The sequence below is a fragment of the Macrobrachium nipponense genome, chromosome 28, assembly GCF_015104395.2.
Source record: "Macrobrachium nipponense isolate FS-2020 chromosome 28, ASM1510439v2, whole genome shotgun sequence".
In the NCBI taxonomy this organism is placed as follows: Eukaryota; Metazoa; Arthropoda; class Malacostraca; order Decapoda; family Palaemonidae; genus Macrobrachium; species Macrobrachium nipponense.
In genome coordinates, this window is record NC_087217.1 from 12,996,131 (window position 1) to 13,015,148 (window position 19,018).

Below are 19,018 nucleotides of genomic sequence, written 5' to 3' on the forward strand. Positions count from 1 at the left end.
ATCCACCGCTCTCCCCTGCCAAGCTGACCAATGGCGGGAGAGACAAGCTCCTACTGCGGTCTCCAGGCGAGGTGATGACTCCTACTTCCGAAAATTCTTACGCAGAGACAAGGAAGAAGAAGAAGAAGAAGAAGAAGGTCCTCCTGGAGGTTGAGCTCTTTCTCTGCCCTTAGAGCCACGCCAAGAACCTCTCCCGCGTTTCAAAGGGTGAGCACCAGAGGATGAAGAAGAGGCACCAGCAAGCTGAGATGTACTCTGGAAAAAAAGAGCCAGAAGGAGATTGTTGGGCTGGAGCAGAAGCTACAGATCTGGTCCTAAACTTACGCTTACTCCTTGAAGGAACGGGAGGAAGACCAGAGGAAAAAGCTCTTGATAAGGCCCAGTGAGCTTGGGAAGAGGCATCACCTTGATGTTCCTTCAAAACCTCAGAAAGCACAGAAATATCGAAAAGAAAATCGCCAAAAGGAGAAGAGGACAACAGACGGGTTCTCTGAATCTCCGATACAGAGGAGGGTAACTGCGACAAATACAGGTTACGCCTTAGAGAAACAAGAAAGGCCTGCATTGAAGCAGCAAGCTCGTTCTGATGTACAGAAGCGATTGAAATGGATGAGCAGAATTTCTCAAAAAGAGGAGCATCAGGAGGAACAAACCCGGAGTCCTTGATATACATTAAAAGCCCTCTGAGGACCCACATATTGAAGGATTGAGCTTCTTGTAAGGAGCTCATAACAGCCTCCATAGCAATAAAATCTTCAATTGAGACAGAGACCGAAGCCTTAGAAGGCAAGGGTCGACTTGAAAGTCAGACAAAATCAGGATTTGGCTTGGGGGGTCGAGAGAATGAAGAATCATCCGCCACCTGGTAAACTCCTCACCGGTGTCGTAGAAGAGAAGAGAGCTTCCTCTTCCCTTCCCCGATCACCTTCGAAAGTTTAGCGGCAACGTCCGCCCTCACTCTCGCGAACCTCTGGGCAAAGGGAAAACGTAAAAATTCCCGTGACCGGGAAGGACCGTCAAGAAAAATCCCTTCTGTAATGCAACGAGGCGGAGGCTGCTTCTGCTCTTTAGGCCTCGCCTGAGGAAGAAAACTCAAAATTAAATAAAAAAGTTTCTTGAATTCTACATCATGACATCCATTCGAGGAAACATCAATATCACACGAATCCGCGTCATCATCATCATCATCGTCAGATCCTAACTTAGAAACTTCCTCTGAAGTAAAATCCTGACGACTAGCTATCTTAGGTCTGACACTAATATCCCTCCCCCCTTCTCCTAAATAAGCGCCCTTTGGCACTGTTACGGGACTAACAGGGGACACGTTGGGTAAAGATTCGTTAGGCACCTGCCCGGACCGGATCCCCCCTAGGCCTTCGCCACGACGGGGTTCACAAGCCGGGGTATCTGTCGCACCGTTACCCATGGTGCTGTCGACAGGTACCTGACGAGGAGCTGAAAATGAATCTAAAAGTGTGTAAGACATTCTAGTAAAGGCTTCTTGAAAATTCTCTGACAGATTGTTAAACTTAGCAGAAATATCTCTATCTAGACTAAGCTGTAATTTCTTAAAATTCTGTTTCCAGGTAGTTTCCATTGCCAAAATCTTCGAATCTACATCAGAAATAACTTCACTAATTACCGGTTGTACAGGGGGCAAAGCATCAATAATTCGGAGTCGGAGTCGTACGATACCGAAACCGAAGAGCCAGAATCATGAGCGCCAAGTCAAAGAATTCGTTAGATACAGTTCTAGCAATCGATTTCTTTTTCTCCTTAACCGATCTTTTACGCTGCAAGATTGTTTGGCGTTTCATATAAGCAGTCATATCCTCGTCAGACCAGGGCTTACATACGTCACAACGAGAAGTCAAGTCACAAACCTGTCCACGACAAGAGCTACAAATGTCATGTGGTTCATACTCCCTGCTACTCATCCTTGTCCCACAAACCGGGCAGTTCCTGATGTTGCTGGCAGAAGGAAGCATCGTAATTTCTTGGTAATCCATTGTAGAATTGGACAGGTCAGTAGTTCCGGGTCGCGCAAAAGTTCGTAATTTAAGATAAGAACCACTACAGAAATCAAAGTTAATTCACTATTTCGTGATGTAATGCGTGAGTGGTAATTCATATAAAGTCTCATTTAACAAATAATGAAAGCTTTAAAGGCACAAAAATGTTTAAGGAAATTTATAAAGAGCGGCCGTGATGTAAACAACACGGGCGCTCGTTAACAACTGATTTGAGGGAAGGTTTTTCGTATCTGTCAACGACAGTGTTGCCAACTGGCGGACAGAATAGGAGGTAACAGGGTTGCCAATGTGGTAAATTTTGGTGCGGTTTTTGGGGATTTAGGGCTAGATAAATTATATTAAGGTAATGTTTATTAATACGTAAGTACGCTGCCTGGACAACGAAACCTCTATCTGAAACCATTGAATCAGGAACAGGGGGTTTTAGTTCTTTTTCCAGACATACGTACTATGCTGGCAAGAACCCATTGCCTAATCTCCATAGAATCTGATGCGAGATTCCAATGCTCAAAAAATTCACTTGTCTTCATGATCGTTTGGGACCAAGAGAAACAAAGAATTCCCTCATAAAAATTTCTCAAAGAAGTTTGATAAGGAGCAGTTCCATCTTGTCGGAACATAGAATCTGTGGCCACAAAAAAGATCCCATTAGAAGTACGTACATGATATCCTACTCTTGTCATATTGAGGTATCGTATAAGATCCCGAAGATCTTAATCCTCTGCTATCTCCAATCCCTTTATAGAGACAGAGTATAGCCTTTTACTGCGTTCTTTGATAGCAGATATATACAAAGGTGATTCTTCCCTCTGAAAGGGAAGAAAAAACCGCTATGTGGTTCACAGAGGTATCGGAAGAGGACAGTTTCCTCATTCCCTCTAGCACAATCTGCAGCAATTCTATATCTTGTCCATGACTATTGTCATTTACCTTGAAAAATCCTCTCATTCATGTCCACTTCTGGTCAGTCTGCACGCAGACAGACTCAGAGTGGAGAGGTTTTTAAGGTCCATTTATAATAGATGCTGATAGAATATTCAGACTGTCTTGGAAAAGACTTCCAAAACATGCTGTGAGAAGAACGTGACCTCTGTGAATCCAACCTCTCTAAGGCCAAAATGAGGCATAAAGTATTATCTTCTCTTTCTTTGACGCCCTTTATCTTAAATTCTGCAAATAATTTATATTTAGGGGAAAAAAGACTAAAGTTTATTCCCCTTTCTAAAAAAAAAATAAAGATGGCGTATATTGCTACCTCTCTTGGTTCAAGGAAAAGGAAGCAGTCTATAGGAAGCCTGTTCGTCTTCTACCTTACTAAGAGATCTATGAAGAAGACTTTCCGCAGGTTCTCACAACTCTTTCCAATAAATGTTAAACATGTTAACAGTTATTATCGTCGATCGAGAAGGTTCTCTTTGTTAACGCGAACAGGAGCGAAAAAAAAAGATTCTCGATGCTCTTTGCGATATGAGAGAGTCGTGGAATTGGCCTAAGTGATTAAATGGGTAACGAAATCAGGAACGAATCTTGCCGTTACCGAGCCTGGTGTCCGAGAGGCTACTGGACTCTTAGGTTAATAACTCGCTAAAACGAGAAAATCTTGGATGGTGCTCTTGGCTCACTGCGCCAGGCTGGCGCTTCTGGCGCATTGCGCCAGGTTGGCGCTTCTAGCGCTATGTGCCAGGCTGGCGCAACTTGCGCCAGGCTGGCGCTTCCTTCTAATTCTTTTTAGGTTATGTGCCAGAACACCTGTGCCTTTATGGTACCCGACATCCTTTCACATGTTAATTCCGTTCTTAGTAGGAAAAAACTTTATATACGTAGTATAGTCCATTCAGGAAACAAGTTCTGCCACAAAGAGAATGTTTCCCATCCGACTCATCCATCTTCTTCTGAGCAGGTACTCTAATAAGCTATGCTTTCGTAAGCCTGAGAGCATTATATAATATAATGTTCTGCTGCGATAGAATCCTTTAATAATGTTACCAACGGTAAACAGCATTGAAAGGTTGTACCATCTCTCTTATTGAAAGCTTCTTAGCAAAAGGCATACAATATTTTATTTATGTTAGCTTAACTATCCCCTCAATCCGAGGTTAAGACCGCGATTGTAGGGGAGATACGGATAGTTATTCCATCCCGCAGGAGAGAGAGATAAACCCAACCGCTCATGACTAACACCTACATGGTACTGCGTTGGTCTCAGGCTCTCAGCGAAAGTAGTCTACGTTAGCCGTCTGGCCTTACTCTTCCAGAGTTGCCAGCTACTCCATTTAATAAAGGAATCTTATAAAATTATTATTGAACTTCAGGAAGTTCTTATTAAAGCATATTTAAGCGAAACAAGACTTCGATAAATCTAGAAGCTAAGTAAGTGTTGTCTTAACAATCCCTTTAAGCGTAGTCCTTCATAGGAAACTCGTAGAAGGATACTGGTAACGATTGAATTGCAACCAAATCAAGAAGTAAACTACGGTATGTTTTTATGAGTCCCACGCAAAGAAATAACCTACGGATGTGTTTATGATTTGACCGTATCGTATTCTCATCCAGCAGATACTCTACTACCTTCTACTATCTTCGTTCTTTTCGTTAATAGAACGATAGAAAGAGTATATATATATCCTTAAGGAAGTTAATCTTTAAATCTTCGTGATTTCCTCATAAATCGTGGAAGAGACAGAATTCCTGTTCATCACTAGGGTTTACGGAAGGACGTAGATAACCAAACGTTGATGAGATTCTTATTAAGAAAAACTCCCAAAGCTCTTGCCTCCTCAAAACGAGGGAAGAGCATGGATGAAGGAGAGAGTCTGCATTGAGAGGAACTGCCTAACACAGGAGTCTTCTGAATAATGAAAAGGGGCTTCTCTTAGTATCAGAATCCTTCTGACAAAAGCAACGGCCGCCTGTGCGACATCTTGCACATTTGCCAGGGGAAAGTTGCTCAAGTTAAAAAACTCAAAGAGGAGTCTCGCGACTGACCTCTCTCTCAAATGAAGATTTTGGAATATTCTGACGCCTGGCGTCTGGATCCTTGCGCCTAGCGCCTGGCGTCTGGATAGTTCCGCGCGCCTGGAATGTTCCGCACGCTAGAAAGGAGACTCGCTCCTGGAACGTTCCGCTTGCGTGGAAGGTCCCGTGCGCCCTGATAGTTCCGAGCGCCTCTAGTCTTCTTATACGAGCCTCTTGCCAGTAAACGTTCAATGGAAGCATCCTTCTGATTGCTACTCTACTATAAGGCTCCTCAGTCTAGCCGTCTGTTTTCTCTTTGAAGGCGCCTTGCGCCAAGAAAAAAGTTCTGGAACGCGGCTCGCGCTCAGTTGCTGGAACGCGGCTCGCGTTTATCTGTATGAACGAGGCTCGCGCTAGTCTGTTGGAACGCGGCTCGCGCTAGTCTGTTGGAACGCGGCTATTGGAACATGGCTCGCGCTAGCTTGCTGGCTGGCTCTCAGCCTCTCGCTCAGTGTTCTCTTAGTTTTCAGAGAACAAGCCAGATCGTCCGAACTCCAAACATGTACATTCTTCGTCTTTTCGGATGTAAGATGAAGAAACGGAAGAAGAGACGTACTTTTTAAAGGATGCCTTTCCAGTGGCTATCCCTGGCAGTCTGGGACATTTTACAGATCCTGCCAAGGGAGCGCCCGATCGGTGGGGATTCTCCATAACCTCTGTAAGGCTTTCGACTTTCCTTCTCCTCTGGGCTTGTGAGCTTGGAAGAGGTCTAGGCCTGAGAGCGAGACAGAGCCGATCGGACGCATCCTCTACTAATTAGGACGCCTTTCCAATGGCGAACTTGGCAGTCTGGGACGTTCTACAGATCCTGCCGAGGGGACGCCTGATCGGTGGGGATTCTCCATAACCTCCGTAAGGCTTTCGACTTTCCTTCTCCTCTGGGTATGTGAGCTTGGAAGAGGTCTAGGCCTGGGAGCGAAACAGAGCCGATCAGAACGCACCCTCCACTGCACTGTAAACACTAAAATCACTTCTTACCTTTCAATAGCTCGTATTTTGAGCTACATTCCTTTGTCTTCAAATTGCAATATGAATTTGAAGATTCTGTGAAGTAAGAAGGAGATGAGGATACAACACTACTAGTATTGTTAATGCTCTAACTGCTTGTTAGTACGAGAGCTATAAAAACTTCTAAAGGAAGCGTAACTAATTCTATTCCTGACTTCCTCAAGAAGGAAGTTAGCTCAATCAATTCTAACATTTACTACACGTTATTATGAATAAATATTAAAATTTTCCTTCTTGCAAACTATGTGAGTGTCTACCGAAAAGTTCGGTAGTTACACGTAAACAATTCTTCGAAATTTTCAAAGCCAAAGTTATTAAAACAAATTAATATGCGCATGCCAAACCAAAGATCCAGTACTTCCCTGCAAAAGATAGCCCAGAAGATCGATGGCGATGAAATCCAAAAATCAAGTCAGGAGGAACTGCAAACGTTGTTTACATTCCAAGCAACAGAGAAAATATGAATAGAAAACGGGAATGGTTCCTAATCCTGCCACTCAGGGCAGGACGGTAGATCACCTGACCTACCTGCAGCGTGTGCCGCGAAATTTGAATTTCTGTCGGGGACGACGGAGTCTTAGCTATGTATATATCTGACAGGTAAGTTGATTGTATGAAAATATTCTATTACTTTGCTTTATATCTGTCAAGTATAACTAATTGTGGTATTTATAGTATATTTGCTAATTGTCACAGAAACCAAATGCTCACAGCCTGTAGACTAACCTTGTAAATATGATATTTTCATGATAAAATAAAGTTTCACATATACTTACCGAACAGTTACATAGCTTATAGCTTCTTACCTGCGGCAGTCGAAATTCAAATTGTTGGCGCCAGCGGCGTTGCTATCTTAAGTATAGGTGATACAAGACCCGCCCACATCCGGGAACCCTGGGTACTGCTAGCCTTCTACCGTCAATTTTCGTTTAGCCGACACGTCCATCTGTGGGGAGGTGGGTGGGCTTTGATTATGTAACTGTTCGGTAAGTATATGTGAAACTTTATTTTATCATGAAAATATCATTTTCACATAAGTGACTTACCGAACAGTTACATAGCTGAATCCAAACTACCCGGAAGGAGGGTAGATGGACTACATAAAAATGACAGTAAGACCACATTAAACAGCAAATGTTGCAGTACCCTACCTTGTGAGAGAGCAGCTGCAGGAGAATACTGCCTCTGGTTGGCGCTCTCATCACTCGTAGGAGACGTGGCAGTATAGGCCAGGGTCGTCCCTACTTAGTGGGATTTTGTAACCATGGACAAGACCGTTGGTTGACAAAATATTAAAAAACAGATAATGCCCTTGCCCTGGGCTTCAGAAACCAGATAAAAAACAACAGACCATCACCTATACCAAAAATAATGACACACTCAAAAGTAATAAATAAGATCTGGAGGTTCTCCAAAGTACTATGAGCCTCCAGTCTGCCCACGACTCAACAACCTATAACAAGGCGAGGAGACAGTAGAGGATAGAAAGTTCCCCTATGTTTCTTTTCCCAACACCATGCCCGCTACCGACAAAGGACCCAATTTACAACAACTATCATAGGTAGCCTCTACATTCTTCAGGTAAAATGAGGCGACAGATCTCGATCTCCAAAACGTAGATTGAAGAATCGAGGAAAGCGACATATTGTGCTTGAAGCTTAAGGATGTCGCCACTGCACGTATTTCATGTGCTTTCACCTTAAGCACATTTAGAGTCTGATCTTGGACTTGAGAGTGTGACTCCAGTATCAGACTTCTCAAAAAGAACGAAATAGCGTTCTTGGAGAGGGGTTTTGCAGAATTCTTAACCGAACACCAAAGTCGGTCGGAATTACCTCTAACGGATTGTGTCCTTGACAGGTAACATTTCAGAGCTCTGACAGGACATAGTAAATATTCTTCGTCCATCGGACCCACTATATTAGATAATCCCTTAAGTACAAAAGATTTAGGCCATGGGTTAGAGGGAGATTCGTTCTTTGCTAAAAATTCGTTAACAAAAGAACAAACCGCATTACGATTTTTGAACCCCACCTCTTTGTGGATGGCTTGTAACTCACTCACTCTTCCTGCTGTAGCCAAAGCGAAGAGAAAAAGTGCCTTCCTCGTTACATCTCTCAAAGACGCTTCACGAAGTGGCTCGAATCGTGAAGACATCAGAAAAGTTAAAACTACGTCCAAGTTCCAGTCCACACTATCCTTCTTGGATACTTTTACTGTATTAAAAGATTTAATTAAATCTCCAATATCCTGGTTAGAGGAGATGTCAAGCCCTCTATGCTTAAACACTGAGGACAGCATAGCTCTGTACCCTTTAATTGTCGATACCGACAAGTTCTTAACTTCTTTAAGGTACAGCAAAAAATCAGCTATTTCTGCCACAGAGGTTTTAGAAGACGAGAAATTATGTCTTCTGCACCACGTCCTAAAGACTCCCCACTTTTGATTGGTAAAGCTTGGCAGAAGAGCTTCTTCGACAGTTAGCAATAGCCTCTGCCGCTCTACGAGAAAACCCCTTAGCTCTGACGAGTTTCCGGACAGGTCTGAACCCTGTCAGTGACAGAGCGGACAAATTCTGATGATACCTGTCGAAGTGGGGCTGTTTGAGTAGCCGAGGATACTGATGAAGAAGTCTGGGATGGTCTATAACCAACTTGAGAAGGTCTGGAAACCACTCTTTCCTGGGCCAGAATGGTGCTACCAACGTCATTGACACATTTTGATGTGAGAGGAACTTGTTCAACACCTCTCTGATCATTCCAAATGGGGGAAAGGCGTAAACGTCTAGACCCGTCCAATCCTGAAGCATTGCGTCGGTCTTCCAAGCACGAGGATCTGGAACTGGGGAACAAAAGATCGGAAGTCGATTGTTCCTCGACGTGGCAAACAGATCCACTGAAGGTCTTCCCCAAAGTTTCCACAGTTCCTGACAAATTTTGTCTTGCAATGTCCACTCCGTGGGAAGAACTTGGTTTACTCGACTGAGTTCGTCTGCCAGTACATTTAACTTCCCCTGTACAAACCTCGGAACGAGGGAAATATCCCGATCTTGAGACCAGAGAAGGAGATCTTCTGCGACTTTGTTGAGGGAGAATGAATGGGTTCCTCCCTGATTCCTGATATAAGATAGAGCGGTGGTGTTGTCAGAGTATACTGCCACTCTCTTTCCCACGACCAAAGGAGCGAATGCTTGCAGACCGAACCAAATCGCCTTCAACTCCTTCATGTTGATGTGATTCAACCTCTCTTTCTCTGACCATAATCCTGAGATCTTTTTGGTCCCTAGGAGAGCTCCCCAACCTCTGTCCGATGCGTCGGAGTATAATTCTACGTCTGGGTTCCTTAATGTCAGGGAGAGACCCTCTTGCAATCTTTCCCTCGACATCCACCATCTCAAGTCGTTCTTGATCTCTTCCGACACTGGGAACGAATACGTGTCTGGTTGAGACTTCCGACACCAACTCGCTTTGAGATAAAACTGAAGAGATCTCATGTGAAGACGACCCAACTTTACAAACGTCTCTACTGATGATAACGTCCCTAGAAGACTCATCCATTCCAAGGCGGAGGAGGACTGACGATTCAGGAATTGGCTCACTTTTTTGAGGCAAGATTCTATTCTTTTCGGGGACAGAAAAACCCGAAAAGTCTGAGAGTCCAGAATCATCCCCAAATAGGGGATCTTCTGGGACGGCACTAATTGAGACTTCTCCAGGTTGATGAGAATTCCCAATTGACTCGCTAATGACAGTGTCTTCCGTAAATCCTTCACGCACTGTGTCCTCGAACCCGATCTGAGAAGCCAGTCGTCCAGGTAAAATGCTGCATTTATGCCCAACATATGCAGCCATTTCCCCAATGGAGCAAGAACACGAGTAAATACTTGAGGGGCCGTCGAAAGGCCGAAACAAAGGGCTCTGAATTGATACGTCCTCCCTTCGAACACAAATCTTAGGAACTTCTTTGAACTCTGGTGAATCGGGACATGAAAGTAGGCGTCCTTCATGTCCAGGGACACCATCCAATCGCCTGGGCGAAGTGCCGACATCACAGAATGATTTGTTTCCAGATTGAACTTTGTCTTCAGCACAAAAAGGTTCAATGCGCTTACATCTAGCACTGGCCTCCAACCTCCCGAGGCTTTGGGAACTACAAAGAGTCTGTTGTAGAATCCCTGAGAACTGTCGAGGACTTCCTCTATTGCTCCCTTCTTGATGAGTGCATTGACCTCTGCTGCTAAAGCCAAAGCTCTCTCTGATCCTGGAGAATATGCTGTTAAGCTGATTGGTGTATCGGAGAGAGGAGGATCTAAAACAAAAGGAATCGAGTATCCCTCTCGAAGAACTTGAACTACCCATTGCTCTGCACCTCTTCGACTCCATTCTTCCCAAAAAAGATGGAGTCTTGCCCCTACTTGCACGTGAAGGAACGGCTTCTCACTTGTCCGAAGGTTTGGGGGGAGGTTTCTTTGAGGACTTGTACTGTGGACGCAAATTAGTCCTGGGTCGTTGCCACTTAGGTTTATTCCCTCGAAAGGGATGCTTCTGAAGAGGAGAAGACTTAGCTCCTGTCGGAGTAGGCTCTTTCGGACGTCTGGAAGATTGAAGAAGGAGATCATTAGTAGATTTCTTTTCTAAATCCGACAGAATTTGTTGAATGGTTTCTTCAGGGAAAAGATGAGATTTACAGAGAGAAGCAAACATGAGAGCCGACTTCTGGTTATTAGTGACTCCTTTAGACACGACAGAACACCACCTTTCTCTCTTCTTCATCACTCCCATTGTGAAAAGGGCTGCTAATTCTCCTGAACCATCTCTAACAGCCTTATCCGCACAGGACAGAACTCCTAACCAGTCTGTGGCAAAATCTTCTTCTAAAGACTGACAGTCTTCAATCTTGCGAGCTAAAGAGGCAATAGTCCAGTCCAAAAAACTAAATACCTCAAATACTTTAAAAATATTCTTCACCAAATGGTCCAGCTCTGAAGAAGAAAACAAAATTTTAGCTGACGAAAAAGCTGCTCTTCGGTGTGAGTCCACTAAACAAACGGAGAAGTCTCCCTGGGAGGAGGCAGACACTCCCAAAGAAGGAACTTCTCCAGTTGCGTAGAAGCGATACGCTTTACTCTGAAGCTTAGAAGGTGGGAAAGCAAACGAAGCCTTACCTGTTTCCCTCTTCTTAGAAAGCCACTCTGTTGACTCCTTAAGGGCCTGCTTCGAGGACTGAGAAAGAACCAGTTTAGGTAGACACGAATACGCTGTCTTCCTATCTTTAACGAACATTGAAGGCGGTGAAGACGGAGAAGCAGGTTCAAAGTAATCTGGATAAGTGGACAGGAAAAATTTAAGAAGACTCGAATAAGCCGACGAATCCTTGTCATCTTGATCCAAAGCTTCCTCTTCAGACTGCACGGAAGCAGAGTCGAAATCAGGCTTATGTTCTACCCCGGTGGAGGATTTCAACAAACTCATAAGATCCTGGAAATGCTTCTTAAATGGAGCTAAGGTAGAATCGTCTAACACTGTAGAAGTCGATGGTCTTTCAGACGAAGAACGATTCTTTCTAACAGGTGAAGTCTCCGCACCACGAGTCGACACAGGCGAACAACCAGTCGAAATTCCTATCGACTCACGGCGAGGGGAGTCAAACAAAGACGAGCGAATACGCTTCTCTGGACAGTAATACGGAGTCGAACGAGGCGACCGAGCTGAAACTGCGACCGAGACTCGCTTGGGAGAGTCGAGCGATCGTGAATTATCACAAAGTTTAGTCCGAGAGCCATTGCTTTTAGCCGAAAAATGCGACTGCGGAGGAGATTCACTAAATATCACATCCGGAGCAAAACTACACGAAGGTTGAGGACTCCAATGCCTCTTAGACTTCTTACAGGAGTCGGTGACGAATCACCCGCAAGAATCGAATGTCTTTTTAATGGTCGAGACACCAAATCACCTCGCCTTTTGCGCACTGGCGATTGCACTTCCGAATCAGAAGACAGACGAGAATCACAAACACTAACACCTTTCCACATATTTTTGGACGACACCCGCGAGTCGAAGGAGTCGACGGCTGACCGTGGGCAAACTCCCCCAGACTCCTTCCGACCTCCGTATGTCTTCTCCCGGTTGCGGGGGAGCGGGACAGTGACCTTCGTCTGGGAGTCGAGGGGGAACGGACAACCGCCTCCTCAGGCGCAACATTAACACTTTGCACTGCACTAGATTTCACTGTACTATCTACGAAAGCTTTAAAAGACATTCCTAACTTCATAACTGATTCAGCTAACACTTCGAACTTTTTATCCATCTTAGACTCAAGCAAGGCAATGGTGTTGGGTTCGGAAACATGGGCAACTTGAACAGGGGTAATCAAAGGAGAAGTAGAAGGACTATTAATTGGAGAAATATTCTCTAATAAAGGAGAGGCAAGAGAAGACTTATTTGTCTCCGAAGGAACAGGAGTAGTTTCTAACCTATTCTTACTACTAGCCCTAAGAGCTGCCTTCCTCTTCCTATCTTTCTCCATTTTCTCAGCATGCGATCTAACCGCCTTCCATCCCTGTTCATCCAATTCTTTACATTCATCACATGTCACATCCATACCATTACAATTTTGTCCTCTGCAATTAGTGCACTTAGAGTGCGGATCGTGACATAACTTAGCTAATCTTGTTTTGCAGCCAGCGCTGCAAAACCTTACAGCAGATGAACTAGAATCTGACATAATTAGCAATAATGACGAAAAAACTGAATAGAGATAGCTAACTGGCAAGAAAAAACCAAAAACTTGTACATCACCAAACAAAAACCAAAATCCAAAATGGCGACGCAGGAGACTGCAGCGAAAATCTCACAGGTGTTACCCCGTGAGCGGCAGAAACGAAAATTGACGGTAGAAGGCTAGCAGTACCCAGGGTTCCCGGATGTGGGCGGGTCTTGTATCACCTATACTTAAGATAGCAACGCCGCTGGCGCCAACAATTTGAATTTCGACTGCCGCAGGTAAGAAGCTATAAGCTATGTAACTGTTCGGTAAGTCACTTATGCGAAAACAATATTCAACCTATAGTAAGTCACAACAGGAATTTCACTGCCTATTCTTTACAAGAAAAAAAGAAATCACATCTATGACAGCAAATGCGGTACCTACTCTACCAATTACCATATATATATACAGGCAGTCCCTGGTTATCAGCAGCCTCAGTTATCAGCGATCCAGTTTTACAGCATTTGTCCAACGACAACAACCGAATTTTTGCCATTGACATGTGCAGATCTCTGCTCATTGGCACCGATATACGGTTATCAGCACCAATCCCTACTTAACAGTGGCACCGATTCCATCATCAGCACCGATAACAAGGGATTAGTGCTGTTATTCGCAATTTTTGGTTATCGTCACCTTAACGGGAACAGAATCCTTGTTGATAACTGGGAACTGCCTGTACTGTTTCACATTCTATGGGAAATTATTCAACAGTAGGTCTAACGTTACATCATGTATTTCAATACTTACAGCAAAATTTTCACAAACTTCCAAGCCATCGTCGTCAGTTTCAGTATCATATAGAAGAATTTGGAGGTACGGGTGCCAATCGATGTTGGACAGGCCTGGAGGATATGGAGGGAACTGTATCCGTACATGCCAGTCTCCTGCATTCCCTCGACGAGCATTTCTTAGCTGCCTTTGATCAATATATTCAAGCTGTTGTTACCATTACAAATTTAAGTGAAAGATAATAATACTCAAAGATGGATTCTTGCCATTAAAAACATAACAATTATATTGGACATACATTTTTCTCCATCTGTCCATGCATTCTGTCATCAACTAATATATTTTGCCAAAAGTGGCCTGATTAAGCAATGTCATAATAAGAGACATGAGAAATATAGTTATATTGCACAGCTTTATGCACCATAGTTCAATGCCTTGTTTTTAAGATTCCATATAACACCAATAAATATTGCTAAAATACTAGACTTAGTAGAAGGGATTCCCATAACTTAGAAAGTTGGTTCATATTCCCAATCTAGCTCTACTCTACAAGTGGATAAGGTATCCAACTATTTTCATGACTGGATATAACCCGGAAAACAAATAGAACTTACTATCAATCTTAATCACCAGCACACTACTGGGCTAGGTTCTAAATTTTACAATAATGATCAATTTCTTCAATTACGGCAATACAAACTCTATCAGGAAAAACAGATTTACAATGCATATAACATAATATAAAATATGATTCACAGTATAAAAGGCTACAACTGGAGCAGTCAATAAGAAAACATTGAAGATCAAGGTAGCTATCACTTAAGCCAAAACATAACTGCAGGTACTTACTTATGAGTACGTATACAAATACAAAAATCGACAAACAAAAGATAATGACTAATTGCACTGTTTACATTCACTACTTGTAAATATCTTTGAGCTACTTAGAATTCACATATCTCATATATACAAACCACTGCTTTACAAAGGCCCGCAACTTTGCCCACCTATGCAGCTACACAGTTTAACCCTCACAGCCTCAGCTAATATACACTAATGCATACACCCATGATCAGGCTAAATTTAAGGATGGCCAATATAAAAAAAAAGAAAAAAGAAAAAAAAAAAAATCAATGGAAAGAGGAAGATATGTACAGGGTGTTTCGAAATTAGAGGCCCCCCCCCCCCCCCTCTACAGCATAAACTAAAATTGATATGGACAAAAACAAAAGTAATTCAGAGCAGGTATTTATCTAAGTTTTTCTCTGAGTATTTCATATTTTGTGTGGCCTCCATCTGCCTGTACCACAGCCCGCATTCTTGGGGGGTATGATTTCAGCTATGATGTCTTTAGACTCCTTAGAAAGGACTTCAGGCCTTCCAAAATTCTCACTCTTTTCGCGATGACAGTAGTATGGATTTTTGTTCCAGTTTCTTTTAACAAAGGATTCATCTCTTATGATGTATTTAGCTATCCAGGAACGTGAAATGAAGGATGCGCCAACATCCCTGGAACCTCTGAAGGTTATAGCCTGGATTCGGTCAATCCATCTGATTTCCTCTGAGTCGTTAGCCATGGTTGTATCTAACTCCATCACTCAGTCTGAAATTACAAGAAATGTAAAATGAAATAGCTTAATAGAAACTTAAGATAATGTACTTGGAGATAGGCCATAGCAGAAAACTTCATAACTTTCCATTTGTTCTGTGGAGGGGGGACTCTAATTTCAAAACACCCGGTATATGTTTTAGGGCTGTTGCCTTGTATAATAAGGCGCCCTATGAGGTAATGTTAGACTTGCGATAATCTTACGCTAAGTCGGTTGGTATTGCACTTCCATATTCATGGGAGTGTCTTGGGGTTTGTAGATCACTTACGAAGTCGGTATTATCTTCTTTGGTTATGACGACGATGTGTTAAACTCATGATGATTCGGCAATGATGTGAGGATCTAGTAGAAACCACGAAGTACAAAAATACTTATATTCTCTGAATTTACATGGTGAAGATCAAGTAGGATTGTACAAGTCCTCTAATGACGATAGCTTGATCGCTTCTGCCAATGATGATGGCTAATTCTATTCTCTCTACATGATAAAGCTTAGGTAAAGAGGTACAGGTCTTCTAATGACGATAGCTAACTCTATTCTCCTGTTCTACATCTCGGTTACAAGTCATAAAGGAGCAGACAGTAGCTCGAACATACGAACATACAATCAGATGACATAGTTACATACGAACATACAATCAGATGACATAGTTACTAATCACGTAGGCCGCTTGAGCTATAGGTCACAGTGTTTGTCTCAAGCAGGAAGCTTGGACTAAAGTTTATAAACAACTGAATGACTACAGGTGACGGCATGTTATCTTAGCCTACTTTTATTGTATACGTCATCTTTAGCGTCTCTAGTCTGATCACATTCCTGCAAGCAATCTGGTTGACCTCTTTAGTTTTAGTCTTTTATATATATGGACTAACATTCCATATTTTTATTATGTAAACACTTACATTAGCTCGGTCAGCTACCAAAACCAACTACTGAATATTACTCAAACTTGACTTGCATTTGACTTATAGGAGTGTGATACAGACACTATGTGAATATATATAGATAAATAGGAAGTACTTATAAGTAAAAAAAAATTCATGGTGTACACAATACAGATTCAAGTAATAAAATATTAGACATAATATGCATATAATATTCGTAAATAATAGTGATCACGTGATATATACTGATACACTTTTTCACTTCATCTCTTTAAGATACATATGCTACAGAAAATACTAATGTACTCTGATAATTGCATAGAAACATGATAAAAATCATATTTTAACTGATAAAAATTTCATATATGAATTGATAAAGTTATTAATGTTTATGCTGATTGATTCGTTGATTTTTATGCTAACTGTTATATGTCTGCAGTTATTGGTAAGATAAAAGGTAACAGATTGATTATAGGCTACCTGATTTATTTATACATATGTATATGGATTCATATAATTATGATTAATATATGTGCACTTTAAATAGATTCCTATTGCGTACACGCAAAGATATAGTATTTCGATTCTGTTATTTATGATCATTTATATATAGGATACATGATACTTTATATAAATAGGATACATGACCGAGGTTATACTACTACACATTTAACTAGCGTTCGAACAACTTTTCGTCCATTACACAGTTCCAGACAACCACCTATACCCAAATGAAATGGCCAATTCCATATGGTTAAAACAAGGGGAAAAATTGCCTGGCAGGGTCCAACGTTCTATTTCGGCCTCATACTTATTCTCTGCATCCTAAGCCACACGATTACGTTCGCGATGAATAAAATCACCCCCAGCACGAGTCCTTCGCCAGCAAAGTAGCGTTGAATATCCTTTGGGTCGTAATTGTCGGAAGTATGTCCCTTTTGTAGTCGATTTCCGACAGCCGCCGGAGCGTTCTACATTAAAATGAGATTAACGACGGGATACGGTGTCGGTCGAAGAAGTCCATGATGGTGCTTATTCCCTTCACATTATAGGCGGTTGTTACTCGACTGCCGTCGTCCGCAGCAACGAACGATTTTTTGAAGTTGCGATGTGAAACTCTTGTACTGCAGGATACTGTAACCAGGTTCCATTAATCAGCCTGCAAGTGAAATTATACTTGTCACAAGGGCAAAGTAAATTCAGACGACATCCAAATACAGGGGGGAGAAAGCCATTTAGAACCAGACTTAACCCACATGAATTCGCTGATATTTGTGGAATTCAAAAGAGTCAGCTGTACAAACTTTTTTATCCATGGCATCAGCAATGAGTGAACCTATCCAGATATCAATACGAATCCCAAGGAAAATTCGATATTACTGGTAGTAAGTTACTAGACAAAGAAGTGGAAAACGGAGCTATTTGTAAGATTGCCAGGCAACATAAGAGTCAAAGAGAATATCAATCATGATTCTGTATTTCTCTATGCTAACTGAAATTAAGTTGTGATAAAATCTGATCCTATGTGCCCCTAACAAAAGTTTCATATTCAATTTTCTCGCGCGCATCCTCTGAGGTTAATTTTAAAAACTTTATTAATAGGCAGGCGATGCAACGAAAGAATCACTATGTAACTAATTTCTATATAAACTTTAAGTTTTTTCAAGAAAATGTGACATTTTCCCATGAATGTGATTTACTTGAATTGTAATAGACTAATGTTGCAAGTAAATTTTTCATATCCATGACTTGATACTTCTAATTGTCTATGAGGTTCAGAAAAAAAAAATTAATTCATTTTGATGTTATAGAAATTCTATTTGCTTATTTTGTTTATTAATTTTAAAATGATTGCAACTCCTTAACTAAAGTTGCATTGCAATGCGGATAAGAATAGATTATGGCTATGTATGTCATCGTGACCTATGAACCACATGTGAAGTTCATGAGCTAAGCATTCCTTTCTCCAGTCAATCTGCTTCGCAAGCGGTTTATTGAGGTTATAAAGAACAATGATTAGTCGGCAAACGCGACAGGCATCTTCTAGACTGATGACGTCGTCACCAGCTTAAGAGTTACGTTACTTGCTGTAAAAGAAACGACTTAGTATAAAATTTTTTGTTTTTTTTGTTTTTTGATTACATTATTCTGATACCCATACTTTAAATATACTTTTGTTTTAGGGTTTCTGCTCGAAGTGTTTATTATTTTTTGCTTAGCCGCTGACCCTGTTTCCGTTCGAAGTGTTTATTGTTTTGTTTATTGCTGCTGACCATGTTTTCGTTCGAAGTGTTTATTGTTTTGTTTATCGCTGTTGACTCTTGCTTTGTTCAGTTTGTAACAGTTCGGCGCTCCGACCCAGATATTCAATGCTCGCGATCTCTTGGGTTAAGGAATTTTCTTGTTTAGATACGGTTTTAACAATAGGCACGGATGTTTCTATATCTTTTAGTCTAATTAATGGTTCTTTGCAGTATGGTGCGGGATTGCGGGATAATGCGTCAGCTATGATAATTGCTTTCCCAGGTAGATATCTTATCTCGGCTCCAAAGACCTGAATGATCATTTGTCACCGAGTTCCTTTTGGACTGTGATTAAAGCCTTTGAAAAACTCGGTAAGTGACTTATGCTCAGTGACGACTTTAACAGGATAGCCATAGATTATGAACTTAAAATGTACTAGTGAGTTAACGATACTTAGCCCTTCCTTGCCTATTACTGCATATTTACTTTCAGAGGGCTTTAGTTTACGTGAATAAAAAGCTATAGGAAAGAACTGTTTATCATATTACTGAAGTAGTATCCCTCTTACCCCTTGGTCTGAGGCGTCTGTTGCAATAAAAAAAAATTCCTTATTTAAATCAGGGATTTTTAAGTTAGGTGAGCTGCATTATTCCGCTTTTAAGATATCGAACGCCTGTTGATGCTTTTCAGACCATAATAAATCTACGCTCTTCTTCGTAAGATCTG

The 19,018-nt window shown here is 41.8% G+C and overlaps 1 protein-coding gene across 2 annotated transcripts in view; it reads right to left on the reverse strand.

The window, feature by feature from the left end:
- The window catches only part of LOC135201431 (target of EGR1 protein 1-like), a 48,628-nt gene that overhangs the window by 10,464 nt on the left and 19,146 nt on the right, over window positions 1-19,018 (reverse strand). For both annotated transcript variants that reach the window (XM_064230353.1, XM_064230352.1), the window contains exon 5: window positions 13,572-13,740. In XM_064230353.1, coding sequence (XP_064086423.1) covers window positions 13,572-13,740 — 169 coding nt within the window. The remainder of the gene's footprint in view (window positions 1-13,571; window positions 13,741-19,018) is intronic.